Source organism: Balaenoptera ricei, chromosome 5 (assembly GCF_028023285.1).
Source record: "Balaenoptera ricei isolate mBalRic1 chromosome 5, mBalRic1.hap2, whole genome shotgun sequence".
Lineage (NCBI taxonomy): Eukaryota > Metazoa > Chordata > Mammalia > Artiodactyla > Balaenopteridae > Balaenoptera > Balaenoptera ricei.
Genome location: NC_082643.1, coordinates 112592598 through 112619239, shown reverse-complemented (window position 1 = coordinate 112619239; position 26642 = coordinate 112592598). Strand labels below are relative to the sequence as shown.

The 26642-nt window shown below is 37.1% G+C and overlaps 1 protein-coding gene and 1 pseudogene across 1 annotated transcript in view; one reads left to right on the top strand and one right to left on the bottom strand.

Moving 5' to 3' along the window:
- The window catches only part of COL25A1 (collagen type XXV alpha 1 chain), a 451181-nt gene that overhangs the window by 961 nt on the left and 423578 nt on the right, over positions 1 to 26642 (top strand). The window contains exon 2 of the mRNA XM_059924214.1: positions 414 to 483. Coding sequence (XP_059780197.1) covers positions 414 to 483 — 70 coding nt within the window. The remainder of the gene's footprint in view (positions 1 to 413; positions 484 to 26642) is intronic.
- LOC132366735 (small ribosomal subunit protein eS1-like) lies at positions 19793 to 20079 on the bottom strand (annotated as a pseudogene).

Genomic DNA, 26642 nt, shown 5'->3' with positions numbered 1-26642 from the left:
GAACTTGCTCTTCCAACGGAGAGGCTGTTTGGCAGTAGTGGCAGGACAACATGATAAGCAGTTGACCTTTATGTATAAAATACTGGTTGTTTTAAAACCCCTAGCTTACCTAGAACTGCAACATGTTAATGCTGGTTTTTTGCATTGACTGAATATGCCTGAGCTGAGAGAGAGGGTGATGGTAGTTGAAGAATGGAGAAAGACGTTACACAAGTCCAACAGTCTTGATACTGTGTGAATGGTCATTTTCTTTTTTTAGGACTTGGGTACTGTTACCTTTTGACTAAAGTCCAAGTACATATGTAAACGTTAGTTATGCAGGCTGGTAAATCAGGCATATGGCCAGAGTTCCTAAAGAATCCATTTTTCTACAATACTACTGATGATTGTTAATACCTCTTCTTTTCCTACAGAAGTCCTATGAACATATGGCTAAAATAAGAATCGCAAGAGAAGCACCTTCAGAGTGCAACTGCCCAGCAGGTAAAATGGAACTTATTTCACAAGGTTTCCTCCATAGCAGAGCATTTGAAAACAAAGGTCCTGTGTCTGTCAAGTCTACCTGTAATAATAGTAAAGAAAGAATACAGACCCAACTTACTTTAATAAAATCAACATGTCTGGGTAAAAGGATGGCAAATAAAGCCCCAAATATTATTTTAAGCAGCATACCGAGGTCTGTTAAGGGAAAGCAAAGAAGATAGAGATAATCACCAAAGAAAATACAGGCCAGATGATGTCCAAAGCCCAAGTTCTTAGATTCAAAGATGGAAAATTATTCTTCAGTTTTACTCAATTTTGATATCTATGGTGAAAAGGACTGCAGAACACGTTAGATTTGAATTCCTTAGTGGCTAATGTTGCATTAGTGCAGGTTTCTGTTTGTTCCCTTTGACATACGATTATGTTAGTAGACCTTGCCTGCTTTTATTTTCTATCAGAAAGGTTCTCTCACCTATTCTATAGGAATGAGGACTGAAAGGAAATTAGTTCTTTATCTTGAGCTTTTCATTACAAACTATTGCATTCTCAATGACTTCTCAGAAAAGGATCTTATATTTTTACCATTTTTCTGTGTGGCTTTAGGGAACTATATTAATTTAATGACAGCATATTAGTAGAAGGATGAAGAAGAGAGACATCGATGAATAAAAACCCCTGGGTAATCATTAAATCTTCCTTCACAGACCTCTGAGACTTGGTAGTCAGTCATCTGTAGACCTAAAATTTAGAAGCCCTTGGAATATATCCACTGGAAAATATCTAGTGGATTCAACTGATAGAAGTCATGAAAAACTTCCATGAGTCTTGAGATTTTTGTTTCAGATAAATGTTGTTAATGTATTTATGAACATTTTAGTTTCTTTTATCATCATGTATAGAAAAGTGAGTCTCTTACATTGTTTTTCATGTTTAGGAACATGATACTTAGATACTTACACTGTATGGAAAGGCTAGTTCCTGAATTTTTTTCACATCCTGAGGTTTTTTTGCCTCATGATAATTTGTTTTGACACAGCTAAACCAGGCACAATGTTTAGAAATTTCAAATGTCAACTCATGATTGAACATCATAAAATTTTTGCTATTTATGTTCTGCTATATTGTTGACCATAATGGAGCTGTATTTTTTAAAACTGAAGCCCTTTCAATTGAGAAGACATATACATTAGGTAACAGGAAAACAAAGAGTTAATGTTTTACATTGTAGGTTTCATTCTTAGATGTTTTAAGTTGGGAAAGACCTCAGAAGTCAGAAATTCAAAGAAGGCACTTTTCTAGTGCAGGAATTAACTCATAACAACCTCATTGGCCTGTAGGGATTATTTAAATTCCCAAGACAGTTGGTACAGGACTTCACTGATCATACCACTCAGAATCCAGTGTTTTCTGTATACAGTACTCTTGCTAGCTGTGTGAAAAAGAACTAGTATTTAATTAATAAGATTCTTAGTGAACTTGGTAAAAAGTAGAAAAGTGACAACCAGAGCACTGAGGTTTTTTTTGATGTTTGATGTAAGCTGGTTGTTGAGGTCTAATTTGTAATCTGGAAGAAAGTCATTACATTTAGAGTTCACTTTATATTATCTTGGAAGATCATTTTTGAACCATTTTTCTTCTTAACATTAATTTAACAATAAATGGTGATTTCACCATGATAACAAGCAAATAAATAATAAATGGTGATTTCCTTGGCGTTTTTGTTGGCTCTCCCTAATGGCTGCTTTACTTTCTTGCCACCACTAGAGCTCCACATTACACCAGTTTTCACCAGGTTACTTGAGAGGTAAACTTTGGAAGGTGCATATTCCAATTCACAGAATTAAACAGGTTTCTTGCTGACAAATCACTGTTACAGAAACACTCTCTTCTGCTTGTGGAATAATTAGACATCATCAAAATAAAGGCATTATGTTGAAAATAGTATCCCGGGGAAAACCAGCTATTTTGAATTATGGTCAGTGAGGTATTGTTTTAGGGAACGAATGGGCTGGCCAAGAGGATTAGAAAGCAGATACAGTACTTCCCACCTGGTTTGGCTTTTACCTTCGTTTACAGTGACTAAGAGTTGTCACCCAGACATCTGTTGGTAGGGCAGAGTGAGACAAGTCTGTGACCTCAGCTCAGTTCCTGTGGACAGATGCCCACCCCTTGAAGTTGACACTCTTGTTGACAGTCGCCGTCACAGAGCCAAGGACTGATAGCAGAGGACTAATACTGTGTTGTTTATGTTCACTTTTCAGAGAATTCAGTCCCAGTGAGGTTTATCCAGGTAGGCTACAAGAAATCATAGAATTGGAAGCTTTTTTTTTTTTAGCACAAGAAGGAACTTTTGTGGGAGAGGCATGAGAAAGACTGTTACCGAATGGTTTTTCATTGTAGGGGAAGCATTCTCTCATTTAGTCTTCACAACAACCCCGAGAGTTAAGTATTAGTAATCTCATTTTGCAGATGGAGAAGCTGGACTCAGAGAAGGTGACTAACTTAACATAGTAAAGGCAAGGTCAGGATTCATGCCCACATCTGACAGAATCAAAACCCAAAGTCTAATGAGGAATTGAGAATGAGTATAGGTTTTGGAGCTGGACAGTTCTGGATTGGAATACTGGGTCTGCTACTAAGTAACTGTGTGATCGTGGTCAAACTAATGAACCTTTCTATGTACCAGTTTCCATCTGCAAAAAAGTGACTAATACTACCTTCCTCATAGGTTGATAATTTACCTGAAGTCTGGTGTATTACTGGCCATTCATTAGATGATAGCAGTTACTATTCTTTTTAATATATTGTGTGTTACTTGACTCTAATGTGTCCATGGGGACACATGCTATAGGTGGGAAAACTGAGACCTGAAGATGTATAGCTTGCTCAAAACCTCATGGCTAGTTAATGGCAGCTTTCGGACTAGAACACTATATGCTTAATTAAACAAATGTATCTGTAGATCATTCATGCAGATAATCAAATGAGTCAGTATCTCTTGGTGCTATATCAGTGTAGATAATTGTATTAGTCTACTAAATTATTTTTACCAAAATTATAGGAAAAACTTTTGACCTTGAGGTAAGCCATGATTGAAGTAGATAGAACCTGGGCTTAAAAGAGTATGGGGATAAAGAATGTAGTTACAGTTTTCGTACCACATGTTTACAAAAAGAAGTACTTTATCTGACTCATTTTCACACTTATTTTTTAACAGCTTTATTGAAATATATGTTATAATATTTAAGTATATGACTTAAAGATTAAAAAAAAATTATGGAGCTGGGCAACCATCACCACAGTCCAATTTTAGATCACTTCATCATTCTCCAAAATTCACATTGACTTTTTTCATGTGCTCAGGAGAAGCTCTATTTCTTGAATATTTGCTTTAAAGAAACCTTGAAATAAAAATTTTAAAACCATACAAATTAGAGTTCTGTTTAGCAGAATATTTGATTTAACAGTAGCTGAACCATGGAAATTCAGCTGTTATCTGTGGCTTGGCCTCTGGAAAACTTGACCTTCATAGGAGAGAATAAATCGGCTCTTTCCTATGGCTGTACAATTCCATTTGGGGTTCTGTTCTTAGAGTCCTACATAAAGTATGTGCAAATCAGGCATATTTATGGGAAGGTTTTAAGTTCCAACTGATAAAGAACACTGGGAACCAGGCAGCCAACAAAAAGTTGTTTAGATCACAAAGGTTTCTGTACCTTACTCATTAGTTGTGTTGCCTGCCCAGGGTATTAGATGAAAGAACCTCTGTGGCATAATGGACAGAGAACGTGAGTGGGCAATAAAGAATCCAGTGTTCTAGTTTTGATGACCAATAATGGGCTTTCTTCCATGACAACATTTCTGGAGGAGCAATCAGGATCTGCCAGTAGGACTGCTTTAATGATAGACCCTGCTATATTCAGATAAAGAACGTTTCCTGATCAAGGGGTTGCTTTAGTGTCATTGGGGTCATGGGATATAGATCTGTAAATTAGTTCAACAAAAATTCTGAAGATATTATATCTGACAAATGAGAGAAATTTGGGGGAGTCCCAAAGAGTATATTTAGGCTATTCTTAAATCTTATTTTTGAATGAGGTATATTGATTTTCTCTCATACCAAATAAAATTTTGATAAAAATATAGCAAAAAAAAAGAATCCAGAGTTCTAACCCTGGCTTTGCCGTTAACATGTTGTACAATCTTGGGGAAATCACTTCCAAGAATGACTTTTACAGACTCTGTTTTCACATCTTCCAAATAGGAGTGTTGGACTAGAGTGATTTTGAAGGGCATTTGTCAGTTCTCTAGGTATGAAGAGACTGTGTGTGCTAAATATATAGACACAGGAAAAATGCTGATGAACAAAGCAGACTTGGTATCTGCCCTCATGGCGCTTACATTTCAATGAGGATGACAGGCATTTTAAAATGACATGAATTTACAGGCATGACAAGTACAACCAAGAAAAAGTACAGTGTGCTTTGGAGCACATGACCAAAATTTCTTCCATACTGTTAATACTATGAATTTTTTTTTTCTTTTCTTTGGGGGTGGGGTGGGAAAGAGAAATTCACAGTAGGAGAAAATCATAATATGAGAAAATCTGGCTTCTGATTACACATAAGAGCTCTAGCAATGGATAAAAAGCTGGTTTGCCTAACCTCACCTGGCTTTTGGCTTTCCAAGAATTTATGGCCAGATGAAGGTGCACTGATAGCTGGTTTACACTGATATCCAACTGAAACAGAAAGTGGCTTTAATATATAAAAGGTTGTGGTAGATAGCATGGTGATCTGTTTTTCTACATTTCTCCTGAAAGCAGTGAGATTTGGGCTGAATAAGAGTTGAAACTTCCTGCCTGGTGGTACTGAACAGTTCCACTTGACCTGGCTCCTCTATATTCACAGATAATGATGAAATAATGTAACACGTCTAGTCATCTACTCAGAGAGTTTAGCTAGAAATAAAAAAGATATATTCCATAATTTCCGAGGTTCTTCCACATCCTCCAAGTCTATGAAAATGGTTGGATACAAAGTAAGATTAAATGTAGGCAAGTAGAAGTACCTCCGATTCACAAATATGAGTGATACAGCCTCTGGTGACTGCTTTTGTGGCATCTTCTCAATTTGGGGAGGAAATAAAGGTTAACTGTAGCTTTAAGGTTGTGCACCCTTTCCCATCATATGAGAAGACCTTTAAATTACCTTGCTAACATAAATCTACTTTATCATATAAAACTGAATTTCCTACTAACATGGTTTTTCACTTATGCTGTACATTTTTCTTAACCGGCTACAAAATGAATGGAAACAGTGCATCGAGTAAGGTCATAATAATGTATAGGTTTTCAATTATGTAAGGTAAAGAATAGTCAGAAACGGTTTGTAGAAAGAAAGCAAATTAAAATGCCATAAATGTTAAAATGCCATAAATAGCAGGCATTCCCCTCCTCTCCTAAGGCCAAACAATAAAATGTGACATCTGAGCGCCTTAAAGTCTTCATGTTAAATGGTTTCAGTCCTAATGAGTACAGCAGTTTGGGTGTAACATTTTTAATTGGTCAGTAGTGACAGCTGGCAAAATGCCTCGGTCACCTAAAGGACCGAGGACAAATTGCCTCTTGAAGCAGTGTTCTTGTTTCTTAGCTTCTCCTCTGTTTCTCTTGTCTAAAAGTCATTAAGAAGCAAATCCTTCAAATATTCTTTTCTCTTTCTTACTTTAGTAATTCTGTTTTTCCATGAGCTGGGAATTATTTAAGAGAAGGATATGCATTCTGCATAAGTGTTAGTTCTTTCTAGCTCAGTTGAAGAATGTGTAGGTACAAATAACCTCTCAGGATCTTAATAACCTGTAGTGCTTCTGATTGGTTTGTAACTATGTAAAGTCAACTCCATGGCTTTTTAAAAAACAGTATTTGAATGTCAAGATTAGGTCTAGGAATGAAGGAGGAGGGCATCCTCTCATCGACAAGATTAGGTGAATGGAGAGCTGGTGGGGAAATGTGTCAGAATCAGGACCGTTTTACAGTTCAGGGAGGCATTGTCTGCTGCGGGGGGAACCTCACTAGACACTCATCAAAATGACATCTATCTATGTTATCCTGAGTGGAAACCATCCAAAACCTATTATGAAAAAGTGTTTTTATTCCATCCTTCCACATTATAAATGCTACTTGGTGGTTTGTTGGAAGCTGAGAATGGGAAAACAATGTATGTGTCAGTCTGGGCTGCAGGCAATAGCCCAGTATGTGACCGCTAAACACAGAAGCATCCCCACCCTCCCTGTTGGCCAATATGGGTGAAGTTCCACGCAGTGGTTTAATGCACCATGATATTTAACACTTTTTTTTTTTTAGAATTTGTGTTAAAAATGACTGTGGCACACCTGCATACTGAATTCTTAGACATGCATAGTTACTGTTTCATTTGGGATGTGTTTAGCAACCTTGCAATTAAAAAATGTTTTATGGTCAACTTTTAAAAGGGAGGAGATGCAGAAGAGTGGGAAGCAGAAGTAAGTGGAAACCACTTACAAATTAAAATTGAGCACTTTTCATTGGTATCATATATTCCTTCACAGGAGTATTCTGTGCCCTTTAAATGATAGGATTCCTTGAAGAAATGCCACCAGATGGCAGGCACCTTCCTTTCGTGACCACAAGGAGGAAGAACTGAGCTGAATAGTGGGACTTCCTCTGTTCTGTCAGCTCCTTCTCACTTAAATTCCTAGCAGACTTCTGTTTGCTATGGAAAAGTTTAATGAAGGAGCAAGTAATTTCTTCCATCTATATTTGAAGACTGGACTGTCCTATCAGCTTTAAGATATTTAAAATAACCTAGTAAATTTCACATTTGTATTAGTCAACAAGTTCAGTTGTTTAGTAGATAAATTCACATATATGAACTTGAGGCTTGTATTCCAATAGCTAGAATAAATGAACTAAATGTGATTGAATTTACCAGTTGGAGATTTTGTGCTTATATGTTGTAATTTCTCAGAATCAAGAATCATTTGGAATCACTATCATGCTTTTGACGTCATTTCATCTGGAGTCTCCATTTCAGCTTCAGTCACCACATAATATGATAGTTGGGATGCGTTCTTTATTTTTCTCCTACTGTGTTCCTTAGTCTGATCACTTAGTCTGATTTGCCAGGAATGCCAAAAACTGTCTGTTTATTTGTATATTCGTAATTTAGATTTTAGGAGCTCTAGGCTTCTGAATTATGTACAAAAGTTTTTATTCTTATATTTTACATGTAGTCAGCACATATTTCAATACAGTTTTCATGTTTAGGCTAAGTGGCTGAGTAAATTGGATGAATTGCAGGCAGCGCTAGCTTGTGCATTATGGTAATATTAAGAGTCAGAATATGTCTAACTAGAAGTAGGCCTGGTTGTGTCAAAGGTAAAACCTACTTTCCTTTTTTTTTAATCAAAGAGTTCACATGTAACAGAGAGTGAAAAGGGGGAGGAAAAAGCCACCCTTATCCTGTAATCTCTTGGAATCATATCTCTTTACCATCATATTTATCAAGCTTGGTACTTTAGAGTTCCTGTTATAATGTAATCTGGACAATGGTTAGAGAGTTGGAGCAATTCTCCATTATAGCTCTGTCCCCAGCACCCTCTTTTGCTCTCGTAGCAGCTAATTGGAGGGAGAAATCTCATAGGAATCCAGTCTATTACAGGGCCAGAATGGTAGTATTACTTTTGATCCTTGAGATGCTAGAATTAAATATGCCTGGAAAATTGGCACAGTTCTTTCCCAATATTCCTGTATCTTAGGTCAATTCTGACAGTTACTAAAGGTAAGTTGTTTGTATTACCCTTCTAGGAATTGTGAAACTCCAGTTTGTATCCCAGGGGATCCAAATTCCAGCTGGCATTTTAAAAATGTACATGATATGATCATAAGATAAAATATTTCCATGAACCATGCATAAAAATCAACCATTTGACTTTAAAGTCATGCTAGAATTGCTGTCAAATTCTAGGGCTTTGCCAGTGAACTTTGGAATACTAAAAATCGTTTTTCTACTAAAAAAATTAGGGCTCAAGGTCAGAGCAGACGAAGTTCGAATGAACACAGACACCTTAAATAGCTGCCTTTCTGAGGATGGTTATTAACCTGGTTGGGGGTCAAGTGAGTTAAGTGTGTCAAGGACCAGGTGTCCCCGTGGGCAGACCCTTATGCTAACTGCTAAGTGGGCTCACAGAGTAATTGCCTTCCACTTCCTGAGGGAGTGGGTTGTGATTCCATTTCTACCAATCTCATTTATGAGCTCCATAGCTGGGGTTCTGGTTTGTATCTGTGTATCTCTAGGGCTTATTGTAGAGTTCTCTACAGAAAGTTAGCTATAAAAATTCATAATGATCATAATGAAGATCTGTCAACTTGATTTGGTTGAGAACTTTTATTGTGGTTTATCTCTTTACATACACTAATATCCTTATCCCCATGCCTTTTAAACATTTTCCCTGAGGTCTTTGTGAGCCAAAACATATTAAAACTAATACAAACCTTAGAGATCAAGTGGTTCAAGTGTTTTCCAACATTTCTCAAGGAGGCTGAACCTTTAGAAAAGATCTTATGAGGAAATCCAGTGTATGAAATTGGATACAATGTCAGCTATACACACAATGATTGACCTTGGAGGTCAGAGGGGACAGAGGCCAAAACCCTACATGATTTTTCTTTCCGTTGCCCACCCCACACCCCGCCTGATGGCCCCTGAGGATCTCCAAAGAACATTAGGAATCCATTGGATACTGTTAGAAAATTACTGGAAGTCCAATCTCCACTGTGATCCCAGCTCCTCTGTTTAGCGATACCATATGTTTGTCAACACATAACTCATCTCCAAAATTCTGTAACTAGAAACATTACAAGGAATGATGGAAGCAAAATTACTTATTAAAATGAATAGAATCCAGAAATGACTGTTAATATAATACCGTTCTTTAATGGGTTTTAGTAGTATAGCAAAGGAGATGTAATAATAGAGGTAGCGCTGGAAAGCTGGAAAAGTGCATTGTGTAATTGAGCGTGGGACTGTGCATCAGGAAATCAGCATCTCACCTCATGCCTTGTCTTAAAGTCACTTATTTTTTTAAGCTTTCAAGTCATAACATTGTTCTTGTTTTTTATGACAGGTTTTTTGTGTGTGTGTTTTTTTCACATTTCTTCCTTTGTATTTTTGCTTATTCTTTAATTTTGGATATTAATATGGGGCTTTCTCACCAAGTTACAGCAGTCCATTGCCTCTTCTATATATTTATTTAAAGCAATTGATTTTTTTCAACTAATAGTGAATACTTGGTTTGCAAAGTAGTGTACATAAAGTAACTATCCCCAAATTATATTATTTATAGAAAATTTATATTGTGAGAAAGTTATTAAAGATACTTCTAAGATCTTTGAGACTTTCTTATTGATTTGATTCTTATTTGTGTTAAACTGATGATGTTTATGTATTAAAATTTAAATTGACAGTACAATGTGAATATACGAATTGTGCATCTGTGTTTAAGTAATAATAGGAAAAATCTTCAGGAATTAACAACATTTTAGCCAATACTGAAGGGATATATGTAGCATATTTCAGAAAGAAAGTGTAAATCTGGGTACAACCATTCTGTAACAAGTACTGCAAAAAGAAGTTTGAAAGACAAAACTCTTCCTCCCATTGAGGTGAACGTCCAGTGTCATCAGCAATGCTGTTTACTGTATGAGTAGCTAGCTGTGGACAGTAGTTTGGTCAAGTGCAACACCTTGATTGTCTTATTGGGCAGATAGTAGAATGACAACTGTACAAGTTATTGAGTTTTGGTGAGCAGTTTATTTTCTCCTTAATACACAGTCTTTTTTTAAAAAAATTTAATTAATTAATTAATTTTTGGCTGTGTTGTGTCTTCGTTATTGCTCGCAGGCGTTCTCTAGTTGTGGTGAGCAGGGGCTACTCTTCGTTGCGGTTCGTGGGCTTCTTATTGCGGTGGCTTCTCTTGTTGCGGAGCACGGGCTCTAGGCGTGGGCTTCAGTAGTTGTGGCTCGCGGGATCTAGAGCGCAGGCTCAGTAGTTGTGGCGCACGGGTTTAGTTGCTTCGCGTTACGTGGGATCTTCCTGGACCAGGGCTCGAACCTGTGTCCCCTGCATTGGCAGGCGGATTCTTGACCACTGTGCCACCAGGGAAGTCCCACAGCCTTAAACTATGGACTTCCAGGAATTCTGGAAGAGAAAAATGACTTTTCTTTTTTAAGTTACTTTGCCTTTTGAGAGAAGACAATTATTAGTAAAGCAGCAAACATAGACTGACCAAGTACTAACGGCTGGAAAGACCAAGTATACCAGCCAAAGCTATTGTGAGCTGCAAAAAAGAGGTCTAACCAAACAAACTGTATTCCCTAAATTTACTGTCAAAACCCTACGGATATACTGACAACTTCCCAGGAGTTTAAGCAGCAAGCTTGACAGCGTGGCTTAGTACTTACTCTACATGTTATGCATCTGGAAGTTTTTAATAAAAGAAAAGCTCTAGCATTGAGAAACTACATCCGTAAAGAAACCAGGGCCTTTATGTTCTTCTATATAGTTTCCTTCCGTGCATAGTTATTTAATGCTTTAGATTTCAGCTACTTCTGATACTCTCCTGAATAGTGCTTTGGTTCTGCAATCAAGTTCTGTATGAGGAATGCTATGTGTTGGTGGTAAACTTTATGTTACCATTTTTGGAATGTTAAAAAGAAAGTTAACTTATTTTTATGGCCAAAAGTATCCTTGAATTGAGAGGTCTGAGGTATACTTTCTGTTTTCTATGTGTGACCCCATGACACATTAGATTCAGAATGTATTTTATTCTTTTTTAAGCCTTCATCTGTTTGAGTAGAAAACCCTTGCTTCCAGCCCCAATCCTCAAGAAGAAATCCCAGATAGAGGAATTTTGTAATCGGTCACATTTATCCCCTAGATATGTATATCACACATCATTTTTCTCCTCATTTTCAATTTTTTAGTCTCCATTTTTGTTTAACTGTAGTCATATGCCACTAGCATTTTGAACATTCACACGGCTTTATAGTTATAGGATGTGATGAGATTAATAATGTTCATTGAACTTCTGAAAACCAAGAATGAACACAGCAAACACACCCAGAGACAGAGATGAACAAGCATTGTCCTAAAGTGAGCTGTTGTTGGCAAACAGAGTGGACAAGGTTGTCTTTGGGATGTAGCCCTGTACTACCTATGAGACTACAAAAATAGAGGGTCTTCTATACTCTTGAATGAGAACTCCCATTCTAGTCAGGCCTCTCTCCTTTCCATCCTCTCTTCCTCCCCTTTTCGAGCATGAATATAAACTCTATTTTTGTCTCCATTCAATGGATGACACTCTGCCTGGCTTACGGTCCACCTCTAATTTGACCATTCAGGGACTTTGTGACCCTTAGGTCCCCAAACCTCTAGGCTTTTCCTGGGCAATAGCTATACTTGTGATTAAATCCAGCAGTATAACTGAGAAAACATCAATGGTAAATATCAATATTGCTCCCAAATTTCAAAAAGTAACTAATTGTTTCTCCAAAACTACTGTTAAAAGATAATTTTCAAAAAAGGTAAAATCATGACATTCCTACAGATAGAAAATGAACGTGTTAACGACTTCACTTAAATCATTAAAGAAGTAGGTGGTGAGATGTGATAACCAGTTCAAAGGAGAATTTAAAGACAGACACATTTATAGTTGTAGAATATTGAAATTGATGTGTAAATGGAGGCAAAACTGGACTTTGCCACAGTGAGGGAGGCAAGTCAATTGCACTCAGCCAGAAAGAATTTGCATGTCTATAGACAAGATTTATTTGGCTTTGTTATTAGTTATCTACAACTTACAGAGTTTTAAAATAGCTCCCAAAGAATCAGAATGGCATAAGTAGGAAGGGTGTGCTCTAGACAATGCATAGTTTTCTGCTGGAGTGCATATTTTCCCCCTACATTACACTAAAGCAACTTTACAGGAAAAAATTCTTTAGGTAAGAATTTTTTTTTTTTCTCTTTAGTGTAGTAATGGTTATTTATTTTTTGTCTTTATCCATGTTCTTATCTTGTGGTACTCAAGTTTCTTATTGTTGCTAAAATTATTTAAAGGACAGTTCCTTTTAGTTAGGCTTTATGTACTTTATGTACTAGACCCATGGCGGGGTAGTGCTGATTGCTATGCCTATATTACTGGCATGATGTACGTAAGTAGCCTTTAAAATGGTAACACTGAAAATTTGTTTAGAGACCACTTTGGAAGACTCAGCTTCCTGTATTTGGGTATCAGTGAGTAGTTTCACTAATGTAAAAGAAGGGATTGCTGACCTTGTTCTTGTGTTTTGGTATACTATGCCCAGGCAATTACATTTTTACAGGCCATATTTGCCTGGTGTGAGCATGTGGTTGCCTCTGGGATTCTGTGCTGCTATTTTGGGCATCCTGGCTTTGACTTCAGTTACCTACTAGTTTGGCTTTTCCTTGGACACTCCATCCAATTCCCTTTGTATTCATTCATGTGTTGCTACTTCAGACAGCTTGTCTTTAGTCCATACTCTAAGATTTATTTCCTGTGCTTGGCCAGTCACCTCTCCTGTTGTCCCTGCCTTGTTTGATCTCCCTCCCCTTCTGCCACTACCTACCCACACTGTTCACTTACCAGCATCCCAAACAGCTTAGCCCTCAGCTGCCCAGGTGTATGGATGCTCTTCTTGGTTCCTACCTGTTTCAGTTGCTGCCACCTTTTGGCTGAACCCAGTGGAATTTTGGCAGAAGAATGGCTGAAGCTAGATAACGGCACTGCGTATACATTCTAGGAAGAAAGTATGTTAGAATAGGGGCTGGGTGAGGGCCGATACATTGAAAGTACATGGTGAGTGGTGGTTTTATTGGTAGGGAAATATTTAGCTTCGTCAGAAGCAGCTTATGTTCTGGTAGTCCCATATTACTAGATGGAAGAGAGAGTTGATTATAAATATTAAATATTTTGGATATTAGTATGTAAAATTTCTATATTGTGGGTAGTAACTGACCTCTGGTATTACCTAACTCCAATCAACTCTGGCAAAGGTGAAGGGGTCATGTGTACAGTAGTCTTTAAAAAATTTTTTATTCAATTAATAAAATATTTATTGTGATTATGAATGAGACCCAGTGCCATATGCCTTACTATTTAAAGAAATAAGTAGGCTGCTAAGCTCTTATGAAGGAACAATGGTGTCAGATATGTAGACTGGACTACAAGAGAAGTAAAAGCTACAAAAGTATAGCCTGTAGCCAACTGTATCCAATTTTAATGGATTTAAAACTATAATGATAATTGGGATTTGAACTCATAATTCCACTTCATTTACTTTTCATAACTTCAAAAATAGCAACATGTTATTAGAGGAGTTTATATTTGAATTTCTAAAAGAATTTTTTCTAAAAAATGGAAAAGTTCTCTAATGAGTACTGTGATACTTTGCAGAAATGATGGTGACATACCAATTAGATGGTTTTTCTGAATATAAATTATCTCTGTGAGTTGTTAGGTCAAGTGTAACATTTTTAACCCCTCTCCAGTCTACTTTCCATGGCAGTTATTTTTAAGGAGACTTGCAGCCTTTCTTAAACATCAGTTCAGATTCTATGTCCATGTTTTCTAGTGAGGAGCATCTCTGGGTCTTGGCTAGCCTCTCTTGGCTTTTAAAAAACAGGTCCTTTCCGGTGGCCTTAAGTACCAGTGGTGCAGGGATTCTCAGCTTTGTTACCGCTGACATCTTGGACTGGATAATTCTTTGTTGTGGGGGGCGGTCCTGTGCATTGTGGAATGTTTAGCAGTATCTCTGGCCTCTCCTGACTCGATACCAGTTGCACTCAATTTCCATAATGAAACAATGTCTCAACATTACCAGATGTCCCCCAGGGGTCGAAATCACTGCTAGCGATTTCAGGATACCCAGTGAGTAAAGAAGGCAGGAACATCATCTCTGCAGCTGGCTCCTCTAGAACAGGGGTCCCCAACCCCTGGGCCATGGACTGGTACCGGGCCATGGCCTGTTAGGAACTGGGCCGTACAGCAGGAGGTGAGCAGCGGGTGAGCGAGCGAAGCTTCACCTGTATTTACAGCTGCTCCCCATGGCTCTCATTACCGTCTGAGCTCCACCTCCTGTCAGATTAGTAGCGGCATTAGATTCTCATAGGAGCACGAACCCTACTGTGAACTGCGCATGCGAGGGATCTAGGTTGCATGATCCTTGTGAGAATCTAATGCCTGATGATCTGAGGTGGAGCTGAGGCGGTGACGCTAGCGCTGGGGAGTGGCTGCAAATACAGATCATCATTAGCAGAGAGGTTTGACTGCACAGGGACCATAATAAATCAAATGCTTGCAGACTCATATCAAAACCCTATCAGTGAGTGGCAAGTGAAAACAAGCTCAGGGCTCCCACTGATTCTGCATTATGGTGAGTTGTATAATTATTTCATTATAACTTATAATGTAATAATAATAGAAATAAAGCACACAATAAATGTAATGTGCTTGAATCATCCCAAAACTATCCCGCCCACACCCCCCCCCCCCACCCCAATCCATGGAAAAATTTTGTTCCATGAAACTGGTCCCTGGTGCCAAAAAGGTTGGGGACCGCTGCCCTAGAAGAATAGGAGATGGGAGGTGGTCAGAACAGTCAGGACGTATTACCATCCCCTCAGCAGGAGGCGTCCAGTGCAGTGCCCTCTGAGCTTAAGAATTTTCTCTCTGCTTCTACTGCTTTTGTCAAGGCCACTTCTCTTTTCTCCCTGTGGCTGCTTCTCTTTTTTTACCTGGTGGTCAAAGTATTGCCCAAGGTCGACCTCCTTCTTTGTGTTTGATTACAGCATTGTTGTTATTATTATTAAAATAATACATGCATATGACAAAAAAGCAAACATTTGTATTAAAAATGGTACACAGTGTCTCTCCCTAGAGGAGTCTACGTTTATTTGTTGTGTATCTTCCCAACACAAATTGATTTACATCATTCTTTTTAAAGGCTGTAATCTGTTGTATAAATGTACCACAATGTATTCAATAAAAAGGCAGATCACTTTTGAAAGTTCAGATATTGCTTCCTAGTTCTGGTTTTCCTGTTTCCTGAGGAAGATTGCTTTGATTTGTACTTCTGTTTCACACAGCCTAAAGCTGTATATGTAGGAGCTTAATAAATAGTTGTTGATGAAAGGTACTACTGATGTGATGTGCTGATGATAAATATTTAACCACTGCTCTCAAAAAAAAAAGCCCCAATTTGTAGCATTTGTAGATTTCCAAGGTGTGACTATCCTAGCAGAGTCAATTGCAAGTTAACAAAGTGGCATTAGGAAGTGATAAGTTTGGGTGTTTATTAGCTTTGTTTTTAATATAATTTACTTCATTGTAAGTTTATATAATTTAAATTTTAACAATGACCGTTTAACGATGGGCTTGCAAAATCCTGAAAAATGACAACTGGATCTCCTGAGTCAGCTTCTGGTACCCGTTGGCACTGGTGTCCCTGATTCCATATAGAGTGTACTGCCGTGGTTCTTGGTAATATCTCCAAGTGGTAATGCTGTCTCTCATAGTATTTTAGAATCTCAATGTTGGGAGGGTCTTTAAGGGTTATCCAGACTTACATTGCACCTGGTACTTGAATTCCCTCAGTGACATTCTGGTTAAATGGTCATTAACTTATGATTGTCTCTTGAATAGACCATTCAATCTTTAGATTGGTTTATTAAAAAGTTTCTTCTGTTTGTTAGGTTAAAATTCATCTTCTTGTGGGCATTCATTTGATTCTGTACACCATCCCCACCCTGCATCATAAAAAATAAATCAAATACCTCTGTCCTATGGCAACTCTTCAAATATTTGAAATCACCTATTGTATTTCTTATTGAGGTTTTTATTTTTGGAATAAATGCCCTTGACTCCTTCAGGCATTTCAGGTTGTCTACTTTCTTAAAGTGTTGCACATTGATTTGAATAAAGCTCCAGATGGCCTGGCGGGCATATACCAGAGGGAGAGAGAAGAAAACTTCCCTAGTTCTAGATACTATTACTGCTGACTAATGCAGCCTAATATTATAGTAATTTTCTTGCTGGTTCCATCATTCTATTAACTGTCACTGAGTTTAGCACTGGTGAAAATCCCTAATTATTTTTCATATATGCTGCTGTTAAGTCCTGTCTTTCTCACTCTTAATTTTATAGTTTTGTTTTTTTTGGGGGGGAGGGGGAGGCAAATCAAGCCTTTATATTATATATATTCACTAAATTTTCATCTATTTTTATAGAACCCAACTTCAGCCTTGTCAGAATTTGTTAGGATCATGATTCTTTCAATACATTTCCAACTCGTCTTGGCTTCATATGATTTGGAAATTTGATGAACCGACCAACATTGTTTTCTTCTGATTCTGTGATGAAATGCCTGAGCTTAAGAGAGCTCAGGACAGAACCAAGTGGCTTTCTAGTAGTCTCTCCCTTTGGTTGCCATTAATCTATTTATGAGTACCTTTGGAATTGTCTTTCTACCAGTGATCCATGCACTCAGTTGTCTTGTCTTTTGTTTATTGCAATGTGTCCAGCTGTGTTCCTCAGAACACCATTTCCTTTTCTTGTTAACAAACGTTCTGAGGAAGGAAGTTTCAGGACAAATTAGAGATGCACTGGGTTAAACAAATATAAGCAGATTTATTTACTGTAGGATTTGTGTATTGTGAATCTCCAAAATGGGAAATATAATATATCATGTTTTAACTGTTTATGGTCATGGAACATTTTTTTTCTGTTTAGATAAAAAATATGTCTAAGAGCAAATTGTTTTGTGGGTTGATAAATGTTTTCATTAAACTAGGGTATCGTATCATCAAATTGGAGTGTAAGACCTACCTAAAAGCATTCACATAGCTTAAAAATTTTTTTTATTTAAGTATAGTTGCTGTACAATATTACATAGGTTACAGGTGTACAAAATAGTTATTTCTAATAGTGATTTTTTTTAAAATCAGCATCTTTAATTACACACTAATGAGCTTAGCTTTTTTTTTTTAAATTTATTTATTATTTATTTATTTTTGGTTGTGTTGGGTCTTCGTTTCTGTGCCAGGGCTTTCTCTAGTTGCGGCAAGCGGGGGCCACTCTTCATCGCGATGCGCGGGCCTCTCACTATCGCGGCCTCTCTTGTTGCGGAGCACAGGCTCCAGACGCGCAGGCTCAGTAGTTGTGGCTCACGGGCCTAGTTGCTCTGCGGCATGTGGGATCTTCCCAGACCAGGGCCCGAACCCGTGTCCCCTGCATTGGCAGGCAGATTCTCAACCACTGCGCCACCAGGGAAGCTCTCTAATAGTGATTTTTAAAGGTTATAGTCCATTTATAGTTGTTATAAAATATTGGCTATATTCCCCGTGTTGTATAATATATCCTTGTAGCTTATTTTATACCTAAGAATTTGTACCTCTTACTCCCCTACCCCTATGTTGCCCCTTGCTCCTTCCCTTTCCCCATTAACAATTTCTCTCTTTTTGTGCCTTTTAATTATTTTCATGCTTTTTAAAATAACTTCACAGTGAATAATCTGATATATAAGTCTTTGTGTGGATCGCTGATAATTACCTATAAGTGGAATTGGTGATTCAAATATTATAAACATTTCTACAGCCCATAATGCATACAAATTGCACATTAGGAAGTGAATAGAAGTGCTGATCTCTTGGCATCCTCACTGGCATGGTAGGGAACTTTTGAAGGCAGGGGGTAATACAACCATAGTATAAAGAATTAGCAAATGGTATTTAAAAATATTTTGAACTGTTCTTGATTCTATAGTTAAGTGAAGTCTTCTCACAATTCCTTCCAAAGTCTGTTCATTTTTTCACCATTTAGCTCTGGTTTAGTTTTCGTGCTATAGAGGGAAAAATATTCTAGTGTTCTAAGTACAAAAGAGTATTCTGATTATAATAATCATTTCTGAAGCACTTGACTGTTCTTGAAGTTTTGTCCTGAAGGCTTTGCAGAAACTTTGGTTTCTTTTGCTCTTATTCAATGGAAAGGTGGATTTAAAATGTAGTCAGTAATCTATCAACATTCTACTGTATTTTTGGAGTAGCTGAAGAATTGCTTAGTATGAACTTTATTCTTCATATAAAAACACGATTTCATGGAGAGGTGAACTAGTTTCAAAAACGTACTTGAAGCAAAAACAGAATGTAACGGTGTGACTCATCAGTTTCCCCATTAAGTTGGTTTTCTGCTGCCTGCAGGATGGCATATTGACATATTCTGTAAACTCAGCAAGAATTCATGATTATATTGACAGTGCATTTGACTGTAACTTAGAAAGAACAGTCCCTGTTCTAGGGGTTTTCAAGGAAGGGAAGTGTTTTCAAGGAAGAAAGTTTAGTAGAGTGACTAGCAAATGGGCTTATATAGTCTTAAAAAAGAAAACACCCACTGTTGTTTTCTTTACTTTAGTGTTGCTCCTTATTAACTAGCTGGACATAATCTTTTAAACCAGTATTTTGGGGAAAAAACAGATTAATAACTGTTACATAACCATGAAGAACTTGGAAGTGGCTTTTCCTGTTCTTGAATGCTATTGACCTTCCTGCATGTAAAAATATGCTTTGAGTAGATTATTAGTTGTTAACCACCATTAAGTTGTCCCTTTAGGTCACAGCCAGCTCATATCCATGTACCTTCTAGAACGGACCATCTGGCCAATTAAGCATTCTAAAGGCAGCTTAAGGTGTGGAGTGTTAGTCCTTCCTTGCAAAGTTAGAATCTCTTCTGTTTGATTAAAAAGGAAGCTAAAATGTCAAAATAACTGCTCTTCCTATCCCTCTAACTTTTAAAAATAACCTTATTTATTTGGAATCTATGTTTTCTAATGTTTTTGGAAAAGAGAAGAATTTAAAAAATACAGTAAGCTGATGTCAGGGATTTGTTCAAGACAGCAATTTTCAGATCATGACGTAAAGTCAATTCATAGCAACCTCATACTCTATAGTTGCTTGAGTGCATTCTTAATCACAAAAGAAAAATTAAGCAACGTCTTGAAAAATTTTAGGTTTTTTCAGTAAGCCTGCTGGTGCTTAGCAAAGAGGTCTTCTGACTCTGTTGAGACTTTTAGTAAAGCTGGCACAGAACAGATGAGGTAAATAACCATCACTAGCCTTGACATCAACATGAGCTTCAATCATGGTCTACCATTTTTTTTGACCATAGAGTACATTTTTCATAAGTAAGATCCATGCCACAGAAGTTAGTCATGCAGTTTTTTTACCTGAACATCCTCAGTAATTATCTCGAATTTTCTAAATGCAACTTTATCATTCTGCAGATCAGCAAGGCTCATTTCAAAAACATGACCCTTGAGGCCATCAGGTCAATATTGGTTCCTTGAGTTCTTGTGACTAGTGTTTTTCATATAGTTCTCATAGCTAGTGGTTTTACATCCTACCAATCTTTTTTAGAAAATAGATCAAGCACTTTCTTCTTGGCTCCCTTTTTGCTGCTTTCCATAAGGCTCTTGTTCTTGCCAACCACCATGGTGCTGCTTTGAGAGCCAAAAGGGTGTGTTTCCTATAAAATTGATAAAATTCAGGTTAAGCATTTTTGGCAAGAATATTTTATAGGTGATACTGTCTCATCCTTTGTTGCTTTAACAGCTAAATAGGATTCAATTGAATGGATGTGTAATTGAAACAATACTGTCAATGGATAAACATTTGGGTTGTTTCTCATCTTAAAACATCTTTTAAACAGATAGTAATGCACTTTGGTGAAGAGAAGGGAATGCTTAAAATTTGCTCATATTTTCATCTTTTTTGTTCAGGCCTGTTGAAGTGCTTAATATTTTTATGTTTTCTTTGGTCCTAAAGCGGACCCAGAGAGTTAGCTCTCACTTGTGTGAAAGACACCAGTTTAAGACCGAGGCAAATACTTGAATCTCGGTGTGATTATTCAAGCTGTTAAAAGGATCATCACCAAATAGTGAAGTGTTTTTGCATTGACTCTGCTCTGAAGGCTTCTGTGAGAATATGCTTGCTCTGAAACTGGGGGTGCAGATCAGTTTTTTGGAAGCACTCTAGGCACCCTAGCTTCCTCATAAGATGATGTAGATCCTTCGCTAGCTGCTAGACCCTGCCCCATCTTTCAGTACTCTTAGAATCATAGATTGGGATTTCTTTATTAGAGCTGATTATTCATGTTTGTACCCTTAATTGTAGGATTTTCAGAAGTGGTCTGTTCTGCAGAAAACATGTTTTATAAAATATCTTTTATATTAGATTATTTGCTTTTATACACTGTTTTACTTTTCAAGAACTGGTAGTTTGCCTCTAATTATGAGAGAGGTATATTTTTAAAAAAAATCATAACGTTACCTTCTTAATGGCTAAACACTAGATCAGTTGCATTCCTTGGTCCTTGACTATGAAAATCTTATAACTACAATTAAAGCAGAATTTGAACTTGAATATTGAACCAGTTGTAACAAATTGGAGGATTAGTTTACTTTCTTAAAAAAATCATTTGTCAAGAGAGTTCTTCAAGGGAGGTGAACTCCTTGTCCAAGTCACCAAATTCTTCGTAAACAGAATTGAAACTGAAAGGTATTCCATGGGGAAAATATTCTTACTTTAACTACATCATTAGCAGAAGGCAATTTCTCACAATTAGCCAGACCTAAGTACTCAGAGTAGCATATTGTAAATTTTCATAAGAAATTAATTTCTTGGGCTTCCCTGGTGGCACAGTGGTTGAGAGTCTGCCTGCCAATGCGGGGGACACGGGTTCGAGCCCTGGTCTGGGAGGATCCCACATACCGCGGAGCGACTGGGCCCGTGAGCCACAGTTGCTGAGCCTGCGCGTCTGGAGCCTGTGCCCTGCAACAAGAGAGGCCGCGATGGTGAGAGGCCCGTGCACCGCGATGAAGAGTGGCCCCCACTTGCCGCAACTAGAGAAAGCCCTCGCACAGAAACGAAGACCCAACACACCCATAAATAAATAAATAAATAAATAAAATTAAAAAAAAAAAAAAAAAAAAGAAATTAATTTCTTATATATATGGTTGTATATTTAATTCTTCAGAATACTGTAAGAATTAGTAAGTGGCCGTTCAGCTCTACAAAATAACTTTCATAGGAAAAACATAAAAAACATTTCCCAAGGAATTACAGGACTAAATTAAAAAAAAAATTAATAGTTTAAGCCATCCAGCCTTTTTGTTTGATGAAGCTGCCAAATAATTTCTTATTTCAGTATACCATTTCAGCATATACGAAATATGAATGCTAGACAGAGGATATAATCATTGTACATTTATAAAGCTCCATAGTTGCATGCTGTCTGACTAGTAGATTATACTGGGTTTGAAATTATATAGATCAAGTTCTATTACTGTGCTGCAGAGAGGTGGCCTGAACTGATGTGCTGATTCATCTCAAATTCATTAAAATAATAGCACATATTGAGTTGAGAAAATATTCACATGCAAGTCATGTTGTAACATAATGATAATAAGATATGTTAATTGGCCAGAAAACTCTAATATTGGTCTGTAGAAGTAGTGTCAGATACATGGAAATAATCTAAGGTCTATGAAAGATTCCCAAGGTATTTACTATTGAGTGAAATTTCTCTGTGAACTATGTGTTAATATTTTCAATAGACTCTTATTTGTTGTTTGAAGTGTAGGAAAACAGATTTTCTTGGGACATTGTTCTGATATTTACTTATAGGAAAAAATCCAAATTAGTTGCTAGATACTTTGAGAAGAGAAATTTTTAAAAATTTCTGTTTCAAAACTGCAGAAATTAGTAAGATTGTCCCTCCTTCCTCTCTTGCGCCACTCCTGCCTCTTGTATTTCAATCAGGCTAATTACTTGAAGCAACTGCTTATAATCTTGGGCTTTTTAGAAAAGTTCTAAATTAGTACGAATGTATGGATGATGATGGACTTTACACAGGGGTTTCCTGTCTGTTTGGTTAAATATATTGTCATTGAGAAAACAGGTCCTAATTCCACTGAAGTTTTCAGTCATCCCTTTCAGAAGCACGGATGGAAGGACACCAAGGAGCAGGCAAAGGTAGTGCAACATAATGGTGCATCAATAACAGTACTGTGCCTGGAACAAGTAGGTAGTAGTTCTACTGGGTGATACGCAGTTTGAACCATGCACGTAGCGTTTTGTTTAGTTTTAAGGGAAATACTGTCACATTAGAGCAGTTCTAGAGGAAAGCAATGAGGATGAAAAACAGCTAAAAAATTTTTTTTAAAAAACATCTAAAATTTATCTTGTAGGAATAACAGTAGCAGAAAATGGGAATGTTTAGCTTTAAAGAGACAAGAGCTAGAGATGGTGGTAGTGATGTTAAGGAAAGCAGGGTGGCTGTCATCAGATGTGTGGTGGACTATGTCTGCTTAGAACTGCAGGGCAGAACTTGGATCCGGGTGGAAGTTAATAAATCTTGCTACGCACCCCCCCCACCCCCCCAACAACAAGGTTGTTTAAAAATGGCTTCCTTTGTAACACAACATTGTAAATCAACTACAATTAAAAAAAAATCTAAAAAAAAATGGCTTCCTTCTGATGTGGTGGGCTGTCCATCATGGGGAGATTTCAAGAATTACAGTACAAATAGTTATTAATTGCCTTCTATGTGTCAAGCACTGTCTTAAGGTGTACACAGTAATATGACACAATCTTTATCCTTGAGAGCTTATCATCTAGTAAGAAGAGACATGTAATAAGCATTATTAAATGTTATCAGTTCTATGAGAGCAGTATATGTGGAGTGAGCCAGGGAAGACTATAGAAGAGATTGTCTCTGAGTTTAACATTGAACGATCTGTAATGTTTGCCCAGTGGAGGGAAAATGAGAGGAAGAAAACACTCACATGACTTCCTGTCAAAGATTTTGAAGAAAGGCTTCTACAACTTTGTCCTCAGGGTGGTGGGTAGAGAACCCCTAGGGCCTGTTATAATTCTACAGCTCTACCAAGTGATTGCCTTCTAAAAAAAACTTTACAGAGAGAAACCTAACTTTGCACTGTATTCTTAATTTTGCCTGAGGTTGGATAAAATTGTCATTTCTATTATTATTTCTTATACAAAGAGACAGAATTATTAAAACTCTTTGAGAAGATGCCTGTTGGCCTTAAAGAGCACTTGTTTCTAAGTGAAGACAGATTCCCTCTCCAATCCTCTTTTCTTCTCCCTCAGGCGCCTCTGCATATTCTATAGTTGACTACATCCACTGTTCTCTATTCTGTGTGGCAAGATGTTACAAAGAGCGTCACTCATATCTCTATCTTGCTTTGTGCCCAGGCACACTAATCTTTTTGTTAGGCCATGGTTGGTCACCTCATACTAAACCCTATGAAACCTCTGGGGAAAAGTGGCTTGCGATGAACTTTTGTGGCAGACAGACATCAGTTCAAAGCCTATACAGTGTTAGGGTTGACGGAAACTAATGGTCCATGAGAAGAGGCTCACAGGGGGTCCTTTTTCAGGGCAAAAGGACAGATGGTTTTCTCCACTTGAGATCATACACAATGCACAATAACTCCAGTACTTGCCTCCCAACCATGTTACATGCCCGCCTTCTTCATGATGGGAACGGACACTTTTTATAGACCCAGCAGGGGGACGTTTACTCTTTGCTACTGTTCTTTTCAGCTGTTTTGTTGGTAGGCTAAGCCTGCCCTTTTGTAGAGTGACAAAAAGGGACTTAGTAAAACACTGGCTGCATAAAGAGGGCCATTGTATATACATGTACCTTCTGTGTAAAAACTAATTTTGTATTTTAAACACAATCAAAGGAAAGTTCAACAATCAATAACTCTGGGTCTCAATTATTTGTGATAAAATATAATCAATGGTTTTTACTGTGCTAACACATGCTGAAAATTTTCATAAAGTTAATCATCTGTGTATTATATAAGATACACAGTATAATGTTTCTAGACAATTTATAAGTATCATAACCATAGGTACTGCACCAAGCTACTTAAATATCCATTATAGCAGTTTTACTTGCTGAGTTTAGTAATTATTTTCCAGTTATGTATAGAATATGATTTTTCCGTTTATATTTTCAAGAGTCTTAAGTACTTAACTTTACAAAGAAAGAGGTAGTTTCTCTGAATTCTTAAACTATTTGTTTCAACAGAATTAATTGGCAAGATAATTTTTAGCATTTTTATGTGATTGCCTCTTTCCCTTAGGGCTTTCCGTATTTCCCATATATTCAACAATATTGACAAATATTAGATGAAATAATCTTTATATGTATTCACTATATGGAAGATAATACTTTACTTTCCACAGCTGTCAACTAATCTATGGAAAAGATTTCTCCCTCTGTAAATCAGTCTAAAGCTAAAAAGAATAGCTGTTTAATTTATTAGAATCTTATTAAATTATGTATTTTTCTTTTCATCTCTTTTTGCTATATCCAGAATTGGAAATTTGAGATGAAAGTAATCTGTACACAGAAAATTAGGGTATTTTTAATTAGAGAATCAGAAAAACAGATTTTTGGATTGAGTTTTGATTATCAACTTTTTTAAAGTTGAAAAAATAAATAGAACATTTGATTGACAGGAAAATAAAAGATGCTTTGAAAAATTTGGGATTGTGTAATGAATATGCAAAGAAACATCACATAATACATGACTGATTTTTAAGGTGATTGGTACTGATCGTATATTCTGTTTAGAGGAAAGAGGATTCAGGTCTGTGTGTCAGGCAGTCCTGCTTTTTGCCATGTAAAGAAGAAATGTCCTTTAAAAATTCTTTATTTTTATAGTCATTTGATCTCTATAGCAACCTGGACTGCAAATATGACAGGCATTACTACCACAATATGCATAGAAGAAAACTGAGACCCAGAGGTAATGCCACTTGCCCAAGATTGAGGTGTCAGGCTTTTCTTCTTCTAATTACTAGGATGGATCTCTTTCTGATGCACAGAGTGATAATTTCCTTAAAATAGGATTGCTGACACACTGAGAAAGGTGGCCATTAGTACTTTTGATAATATTGGAAACCATTGGGTCAAACATAATTGCTTTCAATCAACTAAATATATCTATTCAGAAGTAATAATCATATGAAAACATTATTTTGAAAACTTGGCATTTTATTATCTTCTGGCAAGCAAGAAATGCAAAAGTTACATTAATTTTCTGGATATAAATGATTATTCAGCAGCCCAATTTGCTGATGTAGTTCAGTGCCAGTTTGGTTCTTCCACAGGACTATATAAGATTCTGTGTGACACTTGGCTAATTTGAGGTAAATTTAAAATTTCAATTATTAGCATTTAGTTTAATAAAAATCTGGGGAATTTATTTCTTATACAATCAATTCACTTTTAGTTTAAAAAACTCTCATTACCTTTTGTTGGAAGACTTCTGCTTCGTAATTCAGACAGTCACAATAATCTTTGTTCTTTTATAAATTGAGACTGGCAAGCTTGGAGTGTTTTAGTGGGCTGATGGGTGTGAGGGATTACAAAGGAAGTAATCCAGTGTGGCATCTGGTTTCTCTTCCTCCTCTCTGTCACGGACTTAGCTCAGATATCACCCTCTCCTCTACCATCCTCTCTCCCACAGGTGATTCTTCGCAAGGCCATAGGGACATTCCCGAAGTGCAAATCTTATGTCATGCTTAAATATCTCCATTCGTTCACCATTGCTTTTAGGATGAAACCCACTTGATACAGTGCTTAGTACTCCGACATAGGAAGCCTTCATTCCCTCAGGCATGCTGGGTTCCTACTTTACTTCCTTATCTTTGCCTGGAATGTTCTCTATTCTCCTTCTCTGCTTGCTCATCCTTCAAGACCCGCTCAAATGTCAGTCCACATGATATGCCTCCCTGCAAATCTTCCAGGCATAGTTAAAAGCTCTACTGAGGACTCGACATAATCACTCTCGATTATTTATTTTTGGGCCTGTTTAGCCTACACAGTGCCTCCTTCATACTTAGTGCATACTCAGTGTGCATTTGATGGAAAACCTCTGCTTTCAAAGAGCTTTATGAAGAGTTGGGAAACACAAATATCAATGAACTCGTGTTACAAGAGATTATTTGGCTAATCTT